This window comes from Manis pentadactyla, chromosome 2, assembly GCF_030020395.1.
Source record: "Manis pentadactyla isolate mManPen7 chromosome 2, mManPen7.hap1, whole genome shotgun sequence".
Lineage (NCBI taxonomy): Eukaryota > Metazoa > Chordata > Mammalia > Pholidota > Manidae > Manis > Manis pentadactyla.
The window spans coordinates 214,474,817-214,493,367 of record NC_080020.1 but is presented as its reverse complement, the minus strand read 5'-3'; the positions used below and the strand labels follow the sequence as shown (position 1 = coordinate 214,493,367).

Below are 18,551 nucleotides of genomic sequence, written 5' to 3'. Positions count from 1 at the left end.
TTGGCTAGTATTTATTAGTGCGTGTGGGCGTGGGTGTGTGGGTTGGCCAGTGTTGGGTGTGTGTGTGGAAGAGAGATCCAATCTTTCAACTTGACAATATTTAAAAGTTTTGTTCTATGTGGTCTCAACAGGCTTTGAAAATGTTGAGTTGTTTGTTGTAGAAACAAGCAGCCCCCAAGGAGCATAATCCAGATGGGCATCTCAAAAAGTGGTACTGCCTAGATGGGCGCAATCACCTGTGAAGGTAGTTAACTGTAGAAAGTTTCTTGTTTTCTTTAGATCTGTGCTGTCTAGTATAGTCACATATGGTATTGAAATTAAACAAAATAAAAAATTCAGTTCCTCAGTCACACTAACCACATATCAAGTGCTCAGTAGCCACATGTGGCTAGTGGTCACTGTATTGGACAGTGCAGGCCTAGGATATTTCCATCTTTGCAGAAAGTTCTGTTGGGCAGCACCACTTCAGATAGTCAGGAAGCATTTATTCAGCCCCTCACCACTGTGTACAAAACCTGTGACTTGATGCTGGGGGCACTGCCCAGAGCACTATCTAGATACTGAGGCCTACCTCCTCACACTGAGATGTAGAGAGAAAATATTTTAGGAGCCCTTGATCATTTATCGCCAGAATTACTGGGTTTGTTCAGAAGATTTATCCCCAAATTACGAGTTTTGTTTAAAGATTTTGTGTAGTTTGGATATTTAATACCGTAACTCATAGATCAGTCCAAATCATTTTTGAGTTACCAGCAGTGAGGAGGCAGGTTAGCAGAGTTAGACTTCCGGGGTTTCCTTCTCAGCTGTATCAGTTACTTTTGGGCATTTTGAGTCAAGTTATGTACCTTCTCTGATCTTCGCTTTCCTCATCTGTAAATTAGAGGTAATGATGTCACAAGGGTTAAATGGACAGCACTTCCCCAAGTGCTGACACGTACCTGTCATTGTTGTCATCATCGTCATAAGTTTTCCCATTTCTGTTATTCCTAGCAACTATTTGTAACACCATTTTTGTGGAGAAAGGTAAAAACTCAGGAGGCATAGTCCAGGGGAAACAACTGAACTGTTTTACTTCCAGCTCTGCAGGGCCGACTTGTCAAGCTAAAAATTACAAGTTGTTCTGAGCTAGAAGATGTATATCAGCTTCCTCCAGAGCTGCCCCTCCTGCTGACTGTGTGCCTGCCTAGTTTCTCCTCCCTTTCCTACTTTAGATACTGGCTTTCAGATGCTGTGTGTCTTTTCTCTCCTCGTCTTACTTGAGGGTTGAATGTCCAAACTTCCTACCTAACTCCATCCCCATTCCCAACAGGCAACTCTTGACTGTGACTCCATCTTCTGCTTCTTCATTTCCTTTGGGTGTCTTTGCATGTCCTTCATGCCAGCCAGGCTATGTAATGGAGCTGAAAAATATCTGTTGCTCTTGCCTTTGTCTTTCTGTGCCAGAACCATTCTGAGGCCTGCGGGGAGGGGCTGTGGAGGATAATGATTTGGCAAAGGGTCTTTAAGACCAGGCAGGCAGGATTCCTCTGGTGGCCTTAGCAAGGCAATGGTCTGTCCCTGGAAGAGAGAAGGGAGTGAGGCTAGGCCCAAGAGCACTGCTGAGGGAGTAAGGCTTAGATAAAAGCAGGCAGTAGTGGCAAATGAGGCTTCCGGGCGGAGCAGGGTAGTCAGTGTCTTGTGTGGGTCACTGTAGTCAGGAGGGCCGGTGCTGTGCTTACATTCCAGCATGTAGGGCTGTCCTGTGGTCAGTGTGAAGAGAGCATAGGACTTTTTTCCTTTGTCTCCTCACGTCATCTAATCATTGTCACCTTTGCTTACTCTCTAAAGGTCTTGTCAACTCAGCTGCCACCCTTTTTTTTTGCTCTGTTCTTTTTTCCTTTTCTATTCCTCTTTTCTAACTTCCACAATCTCGTTCTGTTCTCCTCAGCTTTGCCCTCGTGGGCTTGGCTTTTGTAACTGTCCAGCCAGTGAGAATGTTGACAAGCTCACCAATTGTACAGTCTCTCATGTCTTCCTCATTTCTCACTACACGGGGTGTCCTGCTTCTTGCCCCTGCCACACACTTTTTTTAACTTCTGTGCTCAGGGCTGTTGTGTGTGGTTACAGTAAGTGTGGCCTCCAGGTAAGTTAGGCACTGTGAGTCCTCTTCAGAAGTTGGTGGATAATAGGGCTTTTCACCGTCGATCTATATTCTGTCGCTTAGTGGGAATGGGTGTCATGCATACATATTCTTTTGCCAATGACCTTTGTACTGGAAGGTTCAGTTTATGAATGTGAAGTCACGTAGCACGTTGTAGGTTGCTAGACTGAGGTAGCCACCTCATCTTGCCCATAATAGCTCTGTGATGTTCAGCATGTTGTCTTCCATTCAAACTCTGCTAGCCTGAACACCTCTTTTTTCTTGGTGTATGCTTAGATGCTCATTTTGTGGAAATTTTTGTTTTGCCAAAAGTTTCCTTATCAGTGCCATGATGTTTTTAGATAAAACTTGGCCTCACTGGAATAGATATGTATAATTATTCTTTCTTCCTAGGACTGAAAGTCAGGCTACAGATGCAGAAAACAAAGCTAAAAAGCTTACATTGCCTCTCTTTGGTGCCATGAAAGGAGGAAGCAAATTCAAATTAAAAACTGGAACAGTAGGGGTAAGTTGTGGGTCAAGTTGTTAAACTTTTAGCCCTTGAGTTATTTTGAGCTAATTTTACTCTAGTCAAAGCTCAAACGACTCATTCTGTAGGAATATGAAAAAGCTGTGTGGGCTTGGTGGGGTCGCATGTTTCCCAGGACTCAGTTCTTGGGTTTTTCTCAGTTTAGGATTATCAAGAATTGATGAATCAATGGGGGTCATCAGGTGAGAAATTGGGGATCAACAGAGGTGAGGCTTAGAACCTCACCCCCCCTGTATTGAGAGAAATCTTCTGCATCCGTGGATGTTTTGTTGCCCTTGTCTAGCTTGGATTAATACTTAGTCTGTAGGCACACACCTGATCATCTACATTTGCCCTCTTACAGCACTAAACTATGTTTTCTACCTTTATCTTGCATCTACCTACCACTTCAGCATTTTATTAAAAATAATAATAATAATAAGGGAGAAATGTGGGATTCACATAAAAATCAAACGAATAATAATTGACCTGATTGTTTATAGTTCATGATGTGTGATCAAAACCGAAAGTTTCTGTGATGACTGCCCTTGCACTGTTCATCATGTAAGAACTTATTCACTATGTAAGAACTTGTTCACCATGTAAAAACTTGTTCATCATGCTTCAGAAGATTGGAGACTGTTGAGAATTAGGTATGGGGTTGATTAATGATTGTGCATTGAGCCCCCTATACAGAATTTTATTGTTGTTAACAACCACATGATCAATAAACATGAGAGATGCCCGCTCAAAAAGAAAAAGAATTGATGAATCAATTCATGCCAATCAATTTGCATGTAAATGACTTGTAAATTAGAACACCATTTTGTTAATTGGTGGTGAATGTTGCATATAAAAAAGGGTGTCCTGCCTTAAATCCTTTTTTCCTGGTAGATAGATGTAATATTCCCTCAACTGGTATTTGTTAGTAACAGTCTAATGCACCTGGCTCTGCTATGTGGTTTTCCTTACTTCATTTAATCCTTCCAACACCTTATATATGGGCAGTCAATACCTCTCACAGGTGAGGAAATGGGGTCAAAGACCTCAGATAAAAGATCATACCATCATTAAATAACTAGACTGGTAATCAAATCCAGGTCTTCTGTCTCTTGAATTTTGTGATCTTTCAGCTATCCTCTAAGACTTCACTGATTAATGCTTTTGCTTTCTGTACATCCCTATTAAAGATTCAGCTTTTAAAAGGTTTTCATCATCCTAAGGAGTCGAACCTTGTGTATTAGTGTGCTAGAGCTGCCAAAACAAAATACTACAGACTGGCTTAAACCACAGAAATGTATTTTCTCACAGTTCTGGAGGCTCGGAGCCCAAGATCCACGTGCCAGCAGGGATGCTCTCCTCTGAGGCCTCTTTCCTTGGCTTGGGGATGGCTGCCTTCTTGCTGCCTCTTCACATGGGTACCCCTCTGGACACTTGCATCCCCTGATGTCTCTCCCTCTTATAAGGACAAGAATAATTGGATTAGGGCCCCACCCTAAGAGTTTTATCTGAACTTAATCACCTCTTTAAAAACTTTATCTTCAAATACGGTTACATTCTGAGTTGGTTGGGACTTCAACATATGAATTGAGGAGACACATTTCAGCCCACATCTTCAATTAGGGTAAACTGCCCTCCGGTGGCAGAGGTTTGAAGTCCCAGCCCTATGTTCTGAGTAAGTATGTAGTTTACCCGAAATGGGGCTTTTCTGTGATGGTAGGAGGGTGGGATTACTTATGTTAGGAGAAAAACTCTTTATGAAAAAGCTCTTCTTAGAGGATTACTGAGCTAAATCCTATATTTAAAAATTATATTAAAAATTATACACATATACTTTGGTAACCTTCTTTCTATTCCTTAAGCTGTGATCAACTTTTCTAATAATTACTTTTATTGGGAGGTCTTGATTAGAGTATTGGCCTTATTCTTCAAGCAATGTCTTTCTTTTCTTCAGGATTTGTTTTCCTGATATACATGTCTTGTTTCCTTGAAATTGTGTTAAATCTAAAATGAAAAGGCTGCACAAATAGTTTATTTCTTAGAAGTGTGTGTCTGATCTCCTAGAAGATTTTATAGTGAATTAAGATCCTTTAACATCATGAGGAGGGGGTAATAGGACAGAATTTCTGCAACTGGTACTCACATGGAATAAATGTTTTAGTTCCCTACAAGCTTCAAGTGTTTCATACTTAACATTCTTTTGACCCTAGAAACTAATAAAGATACTTGTTAAGGGTCCATAGGTGGATAAAATTTTCTGTGAAAATCCTATTTCCAGCAAACTTGTGCAGGATATATCAACCTAGAGAGGTTAGATATTCTGTACGTGTAGCTTAACCCCTGGAAGAGCTCGATCTCTTTATCATTATGTAGAACTACTTGTTCATGTTTTTTTTTCCCTCATAGAAGTTACCTCCCAAGCGTCCAGAACTCCCTCCAACTCTAATGAGAATGAAGGAAGAGCCTGAAGTAGAAGAGGAGGAGGAAGAGGAAGAGGAAGAAGAGAAAGCAAAGGAGGAACATGAAAAGGAAAAACTGGAGGCCGGGAGCAGTAGGCTGCAGCAGGAGACAGGGCCAGAAGCAGCGCCGGAAATGAGTCTTCTCACAGATCTCTCATGTCCTAAAGAAGCAAAAAACCATGGTAATATGTTTCCCTTCCTTCCTGTGTTATTCAGTGGGACATTTGCATTAACTGTGGGTAGGTTTGAAAAAGGAAAGCCAGTTCTTGCCTGTGCATTTTAACTTTGTGATACTTTGTGATAAGTGACATAGCTGACTATGGGTACATACTGTCTTGTTCTTTCTTTGCCTGCCAGTCATTTATCCTCATGGCAAAATAAGGGCAGTCATTTCCAGTCTATTCCAGAATTATAGAAAATTGAAAGCTGTGGAACAACCTTGAGCTGCTGCCACTGTATGATTGGAGGGTGGTGGAATAGGGCAGGAGATGGGGCCTGATCAGGGGGCCCTATGATAAGCTTCTCTTTACTCATTTTTATCCCCCATCTCTACAGCAGAAGCATAATTGTACCCACTGGACATACTGCTCAGGAAGCATCATGCCTTATTCATCTTTTTGTCCATGGTACCTAGCAAAGAACCTGGCACATAGTATTCACCCACCTCAGCAAAAGTTTGATGAAAACGATGAATGAGGGCATTGATTGGTTTATAAATGTATTCTCTTCTGATTATAAAAGAAATATATGTTCATTTTAGAAACTTGAAACTATATAGAAAAATTCAAAGAAGGAAAGAGAATTCTTCCACAATCCCACCCCCATAGACCCTTGTTTATCTTTTTTAGTGTCCTCTTATTCCTTGTCAACTGCAAGAGCTATTTTCCTGCAGGTTAGCCAAACTGCTTAGCCACATTAAGACTACACAGAAAATACAGAGCATGAGGAAAAATGAACAAACTGGCATTACATGTGTACGGGAATGTGTACGTGTCTACTTCCAAAAAAACCAGGCTTGTCTACATCAAAACACCCGGCCTGGCCTGTAGACCTTCTCTTGCATCGCCTCAGTTGTGTGAGAAACAGAAAAGTTAGTTTCCTCATCTGTGAGAGGGAAATCTTTTGTTTTTGCATCCCCTTTTGTTTAGTTATTGGCGAAGTACTTATAGGAATAAGTACCTATTTTCACAAGAGGTACTTATGCATCCCTTTTCTCTGACTTTGGTTCTTTGATCCACACATTGTAAAGGTAGTAAAGAAGCATATTGGCAGGAAGGGGAACAGTAAGTATTGTATTTCTTTGTTTAAGGGACCAAAGTAAATGTTTGTGTAAAAATAGCAGATTTTAAAATAGGGTTGATAAGATACGTTGGTTAATCTGTAGCTGATTAGGGATTACTCCAGGCCTTTTTTTAAAAAAAATAATACTGGGATTGTATTGTATGTACTATTTCATAGCCTTTTTTTTCTGTCTTAAAATAATCTTTTAAAATGTAGTTTTAATAAGAGGCACAGCTGTCCATCACATGCATGTGCTGTTATTTACTTAATCAACTCCCTATTGTTATACATGTGAGTTGTTTGTTAATTTTTGCTATTTTAAGTGTGTTTATATATAATTTTGGTGCTCATCTCTGATTATTTTCTTTGAGTATGTTCTGCAAGTAGAACTGCTAAGCCAAGGAATATGTACATATTTAATTAAGCCTTTGGTAAGTATTGTTAAAAAAGTTTTACCTCAGAGTTGGCCAGTTTTTAAAGTGGAAAATTGGTGATTCTCTGTTAGACATCTGGAGGTACTTTTATTGAAAACCTAATTAAGGTTGGTTGAAGCTAATGATAGTAAAACTGGATGATTATGTATGTACTTTACTTTTCTTGTATTTTTTTTTTGTTGTTGTTGTTTGTTTTCTTGGTTCCTGGCCACAAATTAAATAATAAAAATATGCTTTGGTTCTTTCTTTTATAGAAAACATATCTCAACTCAGCCTAGTAGAGCAGAATAAAGATTATCAAGAGGTTAACGAGACAACCGCATCATGTGAGGAACCCTCAGGCAAGTAGTACAGCTGACTCTGGGGCTGCTCTGCACCCCTGCAGCCAGCGGGTGTCGTAGAGGAGGGGCTGGCCGCTGACCTCAAACAGCACGAGAATGGCCCATCAGCACTGGGTAGATGCTGCCAGGGCCCTGGGCAGAATTGGAACATGAGAGGTTTATGTTTGGTGCCATCCCATTTGCCTCTCTTGACTCCCACCTTCAGGGTTCCCTTTCCCTGACCCACAAAGTACCTGATGTGTTCACGCGTTTCTCTGGCCGTTGCATAACCCTTCACAGTTTTACATCTCCCAGAGCTGAATATGTGCCTATCATGGAAGTGATTCCAAAACTATTAAAGAAAATTGGTTGAAAGGTTAGCCTATTAAAAGGACTGTTTTTTTTCCCTTTCTGTTTTTCTACTGCTTTTAACTGTCATGGTTAAACTAGGATAGTAGAGTCAGCCCCATTTTCCTCTATGTTTTCAAATGGTGTGATTATATTCAAGCTTGTAGAATAGCCTTAGGATTTGAAAACTATGGTTATTAGCAAAGGGAAAATTCTCTCCTAACATAGTCTTTACAGCAATACAAGGAACTTTTGAGAATTTGATTGTTATAAGTTTTCTTTGATAATTATAAGGCTCTCTTAGGAGGACTTTTTCCTTTCTATTTTATTTATTCTGAAATAGCTATTGCCTCTTTTTTTCCTTGTTCTTAAATTATTATCAGAGAATGAACAGGAGAAAAGCAGAGATGAACTGAAGAAAAAGAAAGCTCTTGGTCCAGGCAGAGTAAGTACTTCAGTCATAATCTTCACTTCTCTGGGAGTAAAAATGGATCCCCTGTCATGAACCACATCAAGAAGAGTGAATCTCTAGGGACTGTCTTAGCAGAGTTCCCAGCTGCCTTATACTCCCTCTTCTAGAAGTCTAAACTCTTTTTTTATTTCTGTTTTTGAATTTTTACTTTTTGAATGCTCTTTTCTTGTCTCCATCTACCCTATTCCCTACAGCTGTTCATATACCTCTCATTAATTTCTGAATCTTTTGTCATATCCTAGTACACCATACAAAGACATTTGAATAATATATTCTTATTTTCCTCTTTTTATTATATAGAAGGTAGAATGTAAGTACTGCATTCCACATCTTGATTTTTTTTTACCCATCATGGAAATCATTGTATATCAATACCCTAAGAGCTTCTTACTGTATGGACATATTTGGCCTGTTCACTATAGATGAACACTTGAGTTGTTTCTATTCTTTCATTATAACAGTGCTATAATGAATAACCATGTGTATACATAATTTTGTATGGGTACAATAAGAGAGATGGCTGGGTTGTGTCAGGAGATCCCTAAAATCACCTTCAGGCTAATAATTCACTAGAGGCCTCAAAGGACTCAGCATGTTGTTGTACCCACAGCTGTGGTTTACTACAGCAAGAGGATACCAAGCACAGTCAGCAGAGGGAAAAGGCACATGGGGTGGTTTTTGAGGAAACCAGGTATAAGCTTCCAGTGGGAAGGAACTCACGCAACATGTGCTCAGTTCCTCTGGCAACAAGTTACAACAACTTGTGAAATGTTGCTTGCAACTAGGAACACTCATTAGAGACTCATTAGTGCCCAGGATTTTTAAGGACTGATCACATAGTCACTCCCTACCTGGCATGTACCCAAATTCCATTCTCCAAGAAAAAAAGCAGATATTCAGCATAAACCACATTGTTTTTACAAACAAAAGTTTAGGCACAGCGAGCCACTCTTACCAGGTAGAGTAGTGGGAGCCTTCCTGTAATCCAAGTTCCCAGATGCCAGTCAAGGGCCAACCTTGCAAATGGGCCTTTCAGAAGATAGCAGTCAGGCCTGCTGTGTTAGCTCTTCTGCACCTAGATCAAAAGGCAAATGCCAGATTTCCCTCCACGGCAGTTACGCATTTAGAATTCATACCTGTGTTAATTGTCCCTTTTAAAAAACGTCATTCTCACTGGCTGCAAATCAACTTGTTTAGGTTTTATGGAAAAAAAATCAAGGTTCAGAGAGAGAATGTTCCCCCGTTTTTTGTTTACTTACATCAAGATCAGTAATGGAAACTGTTCTCTTAGTTTCTGTTTGTTGACAACCATAGGGCCAATAATTGTTAGAATTAAAATTCTTTGGAATAAAATAACCTATCTTTTCTCTGCAGCTTCCGCCAATACTTTCCTCCAAATATCCAGACGATGACCCAGACTACTGTGTGTGGGTGCCTCCTGAAGGTAGATTGTTTTTACTTTTCTTTCCTTCCAGGATTTGTTTATATTTCTGACTAGGTAACACACATTTAAGGTTCAAAAGAAGAAAATTGAAAGAGTATTGAAAGTCTCCCTTCTGGGGAACAGGTAGAAATTAAAAGATCTAAAGAGAAGTACCAGTCAACTATAATTTGTGGACTCTTATTCAAACAAACAACTGTTAAAAAAATGATAAGCCAGTCAGATAATTTTTAACACTAGCTAGACATTTGATGATGCTAGGAAATTAATGTTAGTTTTTTTTAAAGTATGAATGCTGTTGAGTTACATTTTTAGGAAAAGTCCTTATCTTCTAAGAATATGTACAGAAGTGTTAATGAATGGAATGGTATCTTGGATTTGCCTTAAAATAATCCAGGGGTGGATAAGGGAAGGTAGGGGAGTGGTAATAGATAAAGTAGGATTTGCCACATCTTGATAATTGTTAGAGCTATGTGATGGGTGTATGGAAGTTCATTGTATTTTTCTCTTTACTTTTGCATATATTTAAAATTTTCTTTACAGTGAGAAAAAAAATCTTTTGGCTTTGCCTTAGCTACTCAGTTTTTTCCCTGAAAAGACAACCAAATATTGGTTTCTTATGACTTCTTACATATATTATATAAAATGCCTATGCTAGGAAAAAATACCTAAAATTTCACCACTGTTTTATACAAATGGAAGCATATTCTCTACATTGCTGTTTTATACTTCCCATTATATGGAGATTCTTCCATAGCTATTATTAGATTTCTTGTTTGTTTTTTATGATAGCATACTGTTTTTTTATGGTATGGATATATCTTCACTTATTTAACCAGGTCCTTCCTTCAATGAATATTTCTGTGTTTGTAGTCTTTTGCCATCATGAACAACTCTGCAATAAATAAATAAATAACCTCTAACATATGTAATTTTGCAAGTGTGGAGGTGCATGTGTAGAAAAAAATTCATAGAAAGTAACATGTTGTATCAGAGGCTATGAACATTTTTAGGATATTCTATATTGCATTTTATAGAGATTATACCAGTTTATGTTCATACATGAACCCTTATGGCAATATATGACATACTTGTTTCCCCATATGCTCATCACAGGTTGCTTTTCTATGGATTTGGTTTCTAATATACTAGTAGTAAATAGAATTTAGTTGCTTTTTATCTGCTAATAAATGTTAGGGTAGAACTGAAAAGAGGACCATCTTTTGACATTATATACAGTAAGTCAGATTTCTGTCAGAGAAGAAACCTCTTCGTCTGTTTCACTTTTTGGCCTACTGCTGTCTGGACATCTTTTTCCTCCTAACTTTGGAAAAGTGAATGTATTTCTTTCTTTCTTTCTACCCTGATCTAGGCCAAAGTGGAGATGGCAGGACCCATCTTAATGACAAATATGGCTATTGATTTCTTCAGAATCCTAAAGGAAGACCTTGTGGACCATGTGACATGGGATATCTAGGACAATATACCAAGTTGAATGTCCAGAGGAGTTCAGATGATCATTTGTAAAATCTGGTGACTGCCTTTTCTTCTATGCCCTTGGCTTCCTAAATTTATCTACCCATCTGATTCTCTTGAATTTGGTATTTATGTTTAAAAGTGTTTGTGTATGTGTGTAAAAAAGTAACCATATATTTTGAGAACTGGTAAAGTTAGAGACATGACTCTATTAAAATGAGAAGGTGAAAATGTCTCATGTTTATTTAAGGCCACAATGTTTTTCATTAAGCTTTGGGGTCTATGCTTTTCCTGAGCAATAGGGTACTTCTGGGAGTTAGTCTGTAGTGTTCACTGATGTTGCCTCCTAGATAAGTGTTGAAATATGAGATCATGTCATGGCTGTGACCCTTGTTGTCCCTGTCATTCTTGGGACTAAAAATAGATACACAGAGGGGGCTTCCTATTCCCTCCCACTATAATGCTCCTGTCAGGTTTGAGAACAGACCCTTACTTACCAGCACACAATTCGGGACTGCAGCACACCTCGTGCACTCAGGCACTATTCCTGATAAAAACTCAGCTCTCCGAAGATCTGACCAGTCGGATTGGTCACTCTTCCTCTTGTGGAAAGGTGCAAATGAGGTCATAAAATGAAAGGCTGGGACTTCTCTGTGGGACTCCTCACCTGTATGGGGAGGGGAATTAAAGTTCCTTTCTCTCTGCAAACATGAAGAAATGCAAGAAGGTATCTTACTGCACACCTCCCCACCCCCCAGTTATTAATACCTCACTTCCACAAGAAAGGAAAGCCTAAGAGGGGAGGCAGGGGAGAGAGCTTGTGGATCTGCTGGAGGTAAGGATCAGCAAAAAGGCTGATGAGGATGATGCGTCCCTAGTATGGATTATACTGTATATGCGAGGCACGCCAGAAGTGGTCACGAGAAACTCCAGTTTCCCTGACAGATGTGGGAAGTCTGGTCTGCTGAAAGTGATAAGTCTTCATTTCATGAGACAAAAAAACCTGTTAGCATTATGAGAAACTGTTATTTTGGACTTCATTTAGACCAACAGAGAAGAACCTGATGATGATGTAAGAAGTGACAGGAATATGGGGGCAGAATGGCTGTGCCATCTTGGACTATAACAGTAGACAAAGCTCTGAGCCAGGTCAGTGGTCTTCAAACTGAAACTTTATTCAAACAGAATTGTATATGGGATCCTAATACTTGAAAAGGTAAAAATATACCTGCTGTGGTTGAAGTGAGAACACGGAGATTGGATCTACACACACACACACACACCCACATGCACACATCCTCTCCTCACTACTTTCAGTGACCCCAAGGAATTCTAAGGGCTCCACAGAGCATAGTTGGCTTTAGGAAGGCAGATTGCTAAATGTTCTGGGGATGGCAGATATGGTCCCATGTCTAGAGACCCTGAAATAGGACTCCATATGCCAAAATAAAATATAAATTTGTAGCTTGTATAATTAACATCAGTGGTCCATGGGCTTGATTCAAGAGACTTGCACATGAGTCTTAGCTCCCCTTTACTAAATAAGAGAGTTGGGGGATATGACTTAAATTCTCTGAACATCAGTTCTGTCATGTGTGAAGCAGAGATTGATTTTTTCTAAGGATCAAATGAGATAATGTAGATGGATGTGCTTTACAGGGCTTTGTAGATACTAGTAGTTGTCTTTCATTACAAGAAGGAGACATGTCCTGGCATCTGGGCCAACTCCTCATCTGTGAGAGAGGAGATTGGGTCAGACAAGTGATTCGCAACTGTGGCTGCATATTAGGATCATCTAGGGAAAATACTTAGGTTTTTAATTCCAAAGTTGGGATCCCACCTCATCAGTTTAATAAGAATCCCTGAGATGATCCCTTTTAAAAGCACTCCAGGTGATTTAATGTGTAGCCTGTCATGGGGAACCTCTAGAGCATGGTTGACAAAACTTTTCTGTTAACGGCTAGGTATTTTGGGCTTTGCAAGCCATACAATCTGTGCCACACTACTCAGCTCTGCTGCAGGGGTGCAAATGGCATAGACAATACATGAATGAGTGTGGCTGTGTGCCAACAAATATTTATTTACAAAAGTAGGTGGCAGGTCAGATTTGGCCTGTGGGCTATAGTTGGCCAAAGCCTGCTCTAGGTAATTTTCATCTTCAAGGTATCATCTGGGTCAAGATGTTCTGTATAAGATATGTTTAGGAAGTAATGCGTGTCCCAGTTCATGGATATTTGGAAAGTTTCTATTCAAAAGGCTAATTATCCCCCCCTGAACTATATATGGGTTACAGTTTTATGATTATCCAATCAAAGTAATCCCATCTCCTTTTCACAGAAACAAAAATAAGGTTATTAGTCATTACAAAATACTGTTACAGCAGGAACACAGTAGGTTAATTAAAAGCAAGGTATTCTTAGTCAGCTGTCCTGGCCACCTCCCAAGTTCTGTATCATATCATATCTGCCTCCATGTTTAAAGGGCAAGGGGAAGCCTGTGGAACATTAGCAATGGTGAAATGATCGGATTTGGATTTTTAGAAAAACACTCCAGCTACAATGTGGAGGGGGGATGGAAGAGGGCAAGAGAATGCTGGGAGGCCAGTATGGAGTCTGCTCTATGGCATGCTGTATTAAGTGGAGATCAAGATGCAAAGAGGTAAATGGGCCCTAGCAATATTTTAAAAAGTAGAATGGCTGTGACTGAGTGACTGAATGTCTGGGAGTGAAGGGGAAGGAAGGGTGGAGGGTGATTCCTAGTTTGCTGGCTTGTACATCTGAATGGGGGCTGGCGTCTTTCACTGAGATGAGGGGATGCTGGAGGAGGATGGGGTGGAGGTGGAGGAATTATAAATTCAATTTTGGACAAGTCAAGCTTGATGTCCCTTTGAGACATCTAATAAAGATGTCAAGAAAGCAGTTGGATACAGAGGTCTGGATCTCAGGAGAGAGGGCTAGGAGAACAGTTGCCATCTTCCACCAGGTGAACCCAAGTCAGGGGGCACCAGCAGGTGGGGTTAAAGACCAGGTGACAGGCAGGAATTTTGCAGGCAGACCTGTCTTGGACAGCTGATCTCTCTATCTTTGGTAATGGAACAAGGTTTTTCTTGGTTATGGGTACTCATTTATTGGTTGCCAGTGGGGGGTGGGGGTGTAAAGTAAGTGCCACAGTGAGCAGCATTCTGGAGAGAAAGTGGAGTATGTATTTAACATCAAAACAAGTCTCTTTGTCCACTTTGGGTCATGTCTAAGGATTTTGCACAGTTCCTGATAACATTCAAATGCTTATTGAGTGCCTGCTATAAATATTTTCCCTGGAATTGTCCCAACTTAGGGTAGGAGGTACAAAGCCCCACTGCCTCCTTGTAGCCCAAGACTTTACCCCTTACTACTTGGAACTGGATGGAGTTAGCTCTTTTGGGAAGTGACACAATTCTCAACAAATTTTGAAGCAAATTTTTGTTAGGTGCAGCCTGGGGATCTATTGCTTTACCACTGAAATGCTGCCACCTCCCGGATAGGGTGTAACAAGTAGCCAGCAGCTGTGGAAGGCTTCCTGAGAGTGGGAGCCAGAGGGAAGCCTGCCAGCCCTGTGGCAATCAAAAGCAGGAATCCAAGCCCCTGGAGGGGGCTGAGTTCCCAGAGAGGGTTTAGTTCATTTCTGTTTGGACAAATCCAGGTTTGATGGCCTGCTGGGAAATGGTATAAAACTCTCACTGACCTTTTGGGGGTGAGTCATGGCATCAAACTAGTATGGTCTTTTCTTGTGACAGGCCACTCTTTGATCCTGAGATTCCTCACTTGATGTGGCCATTGAGGACAATGTTCAAGATTTCTTCTTTGGTCTCTGAGCAGACTTTGTTCTGCTTTGGTTTTAGAGGTTTGGCACAGCTGTGGTGTAGGGTGGGACTATGATTGCCATTCCATGGGAGGTCTCCTCCCTCCACAGGCCTGGTATTGATGAGGCAGGTCAGAGGGCTCAGCACATGAGGGAACAGGGGCTCCCACCAATGGCAGTTCACTTGGCCATAACTCATGACTCCATAGATCTCCCTTCTGCTTGTCTCTGCCTCATTAAACTCTCCTTCACTTATCTGAGTTATCCTAAAAGGCACCCTGAGTAGAAGTCTTTCCTCTGAAATCTTAAAATGTTCTCCATTATCCAAAGGGTAAGGTTGAAATCCATCTGAAGCTTCCAAATCCCTTATCACAGGTCCCTGTACTCTTTGATCCTCATAACACTCCCTGTATGCCCTTGTTCCTTCTTTTCTCACCACCTGATACTCTAGTAATAATAGATAACTTGCCCCAAACACACCATTTGCTTTTATTCCTGTATTTTCTATCAAGACTTGCTGTCCACAGCCTTGAACCTCAGACCTCTATCATCTATTCAAGAGAGAAAATACAGACAATCCCTGACAGTATTGTTGTAGGGATTGAATAACTGAGAGGTCTGTAAAATCCCTAGCCATGCTTAATACATAACCAATTACCCCAAAATGTAGTTCTGTTAGTATCATTGTGGTTTCCCTTGTTTATGCCTGCTGAGTAAGGTTCTGCTCATTTTTAAAAAGTACATCATGAATCTTACTACCTTCGGAAAACCCTGATCCCTATGGTTGTCAAGCCCTTGTAGCACTTTATTTTTACTTCTTTGATAGCCCTTACGCCAGTGGCCTGATGTCTGTTAATTACATGTGTACTTGGGTTATTTATGCTTGTAAGCTTTTTGAGTTCTTGAAGACAGGAATTATATGTCTTATTTTGTGCCCTACCCTCACTCTGTAGCACCTAAGAGTTCACAAAATAGGTGTTCAGTTAACTGTTGCTTTAAATAGGTGGGGCTTGGAGGGTAGGTTCTAGTCCTGGCCCTTCCTTTCCTTGGGTCTTGTAGGCAGAGAGGGTATGCTTCAGGGCTGTCTTCATTTCCAGGACCTTGCTCTAAACAAGCTGGATAAGAACTGACTGTTTTAGTAGGGTTAGTGCAGACAGAGGCCTGGATTCCTGTCCTACTTGGGGCAAAACCAGGAAGAACTACCTCTTCCCGTCAAGGAGCTTGAGATTCCCACAGCTGGATTTAATTTGGACTTCTAAGTCTTCTGCTGGCCCTGGAAAATCTTGATCTTGAGGGTTGGCTCTGGTTTCCTTAGGCTTGCACGCACACGCCTTCTAAAGTCAAGGCCACTGGGGCAGGGAGGAACCACGAGAGGGCAGTAAAGATCCGTTACTAAGCAGTCAATTTGACTATGGGGCTGAAAGCTGCAAGACGTGTTTCAAAGTGAAGAAAGATTAAGAATCAGAGAAGAAAAGCTGGATTCTGGAAGAGTTAGGGGCAGCAAGCTGGTTCGAGTCACCAATATCTTCCTGGACCCGAGACCTGGAAGCAGCAAGTTAGGGACACTGGTCAGGCCCAAATGGTGCTCCGCAAATCTCTTTGCAACCTGTTGTTTCCGGTGCTTAGTTTCGTTTGAGAAAGTTATTGTCCATTGATGATGCAGATAACCCATGGAGGAGTTTGTAGCACCACCTGTTTAGTATTTACATGCCATATTACAGCTTTATAGTTTTCTATGGAGGATTTTTTTCACACCAATTTTCCCCCATCTTTATTGAGATATAACTGGCAAATAAACATAATATATAATTAAGGGGCACAAAAACTTGACATTTTGGTATACCACACCCGTTTTTAAAATCTGAAGTCACGGGGATGAAATGCAAAGCATGGGGAATATAGTCAATAATATGGTAATAACTGTATGGTGAGAGATGCTAACTGTACTTACTATGGTGAGCATTTAGTAATATATGTAATTGTCAAACACTATGTTATATTCCTGAAACCAATGTAATACTGTATATCAACTATACTTAAATAAAAGCATCTGAATCTCCTATCAGTCTTAAAAGGTTAAAAGAAGAGATATTATCATCTCTGTTTAAGGAAATTGAGGCTCAGAAACATGAAGTGACTTACTCAAAGGTATGCCAAGTTCATGGTGGAACCAAATCTAGAGATTCTCTGATTATAGATCCTTTGTTTATTCCTTTTTGTTTTCAGTTGTTGATGTGTACAAGCTTTGTGAGTTTTTAAGAGCAAGGACTACAACTGATTTATCTTTATGTCTCTGAATGATGTCCCCTTAATCGTTAGGACTGTGACTGGATATGTTGTATAAAAGCTTTGCCCCTTAGGAACTGGATTCCATAATCTCTCTATTTTCCTCCACGATCAGTAATTCTGTGATTTTTGAGGCCCAGCCCTAAGTTACCCTGTTGGTTGGGCATTTCCACAAGGGCAGCCACTTGGCTGCCAGCCTGTGAAGATCCATTCTTGTACTGCAGGGTGGGTGTAGCACAGTTGGACAGTTTCTCAAGATGAGCACTAATAACCCTGCTGTTATAAGAGTTGACTTTCAAGGATGAGGATGAAAATGTTTCATTTTAACAGTTGCATGTATAAATACATACATATATATTATTTATATACATACACATGTATGTATTGTTGCTTAGAATGCGGTCAGTTTTTTGAGTGAGTTTATTTAAAGTAAAACATTAAATAAATGATAGTATGCTATAGTAAGGAACAAATCAAAAACATGGAACTGATGTACCAATGACTGAAGTTCAGGGAACTGTGGTGAGGTGGGAAGAGTTGTAACCAGAGTTATTAAACTAATTTCAAGTCTGACTCTGTGACACTGAGGCCATGTAACCCTGACTAAGTTGCCGAACTTAAATGAGCCTCAGTTTTCTTATCTGTAAAGTTAGAAAAGAATTCCTGCCCTCCTAAACTCAAATGAAAATAAATCAGAGCCTGCTGGAGCCTGGGAAACCTCTGTGCGAATGTCCACTGCAATTGTCCCATTCCATTCCTTGTTCACCAAGGTCTAACTAGGACGTTCTACTTACTGCTGCAGAGAATGCCTCCCAGACATTGGCTACCCAGGATCCCAAGGAACAAGTCCAGTTCAGTTTGTTGTCCACATCCACAGTTTGAGGATGGGGAGGAAGGAGGGGCTGGAGAAGCCTGAAATCAGTGCAGGAGCAAGTCCCAACACATGTCACTGTTTGCTTTGTCATCCTGATTCAATGACCTCATGCAAGGAAGGGAGGGAGCAGGAGGAGCTGTTCTCTTCCAGATACCTAAGGAGGCTTCTGACGTCTACTGTTTTCCTTGGCGTGAGAGGAGCAGGCGCTGTGCTGTGAGTTTTAAGGTCTGAGCTAATCTTGGAAGTGAAGGGAACAGCACCTCCCACAGCTGGCCAGACTGCTTCTTGGGTGGCTGCCTGGATCCAGGGGCAGAGGGCGCTGCAATGGGCATCAGAGTCCAGGCTGTTGCTCCTGCCTGCTGAAGGGGCCCAGGTTCTCACCAATCGTAGTGCTACTTGGGTGAGCCCTAAGGATGAGCATGTTGCCCGGTTAGGGGAAAAGAGCCTGAGGTCAGGACAGCTCTTGAATCAGTTTTTAGCCTGGTCCCCATGGAACAGCCAACTAGGGTTGACAGAGGCTTCAGTGACCCCAGGAGCCAGGGAGTGGCATCATCCTCACACACTCATATATCCCACGAATACTTTGAGTACCAACTATACACCAGGCCTTCTTGGGAAATGAGATAGCCATGTGTCTCAAAGATCCTTTAGAGTCCGGGTTCCTTTTGTCATCCT

General features: G+C 40.8%; 1 protein-coding gene across 3 annotated transcripts in view; it reads left to right on the top strand.

The window, feature by feature from the left end:
• SLC4A1AP (solute carrier family 4 member 1 adaptor protein) overlaps nucleotides 1-18,551 on the top strand; it is a 90,440-nt gene that overhangs the window by 19,702 nt on the left and 52,187 nt on the right. For 2 of the 3 annotated variants that reach the window (XM_057497317.1, XM_057497318.1), the window contains exons 9-14: nucleotides 2,534-2,645; nucleotides 5,055-5,289; nucleotides 7,077-7,163; nucleotides 7,874-7,935; nucleotides 9,337-9,406; nucleotides 10,776-18,101. In XM_057497317.1, the coding sequence (XP_057353300.1) occupies nucleotides 2,534-2,645; nucleotides 5,055-5,289; nucleotides 7,077-7,163; nucleotides 7,874-7,935; nucleotides 9,337-9,406; nucleotides 10,776-10,825 (616 nt within the window). In that variant the 3' untranslated portion in view covers nucleotides 10,826-18,101. The remainder of the gene's footprint in view (nucleotides 1-2,533; nucleotides 2,646-5,054; nucleotides 5,290-7,076; nucleotides 7,164-7,873; nucleotides 7,936-9,336; nucleotides 9,407-10,775; nucleotides 18,102-18,551) is intronic. The other variant, XM_036903560.2, reaches the window with a different exon arrangement.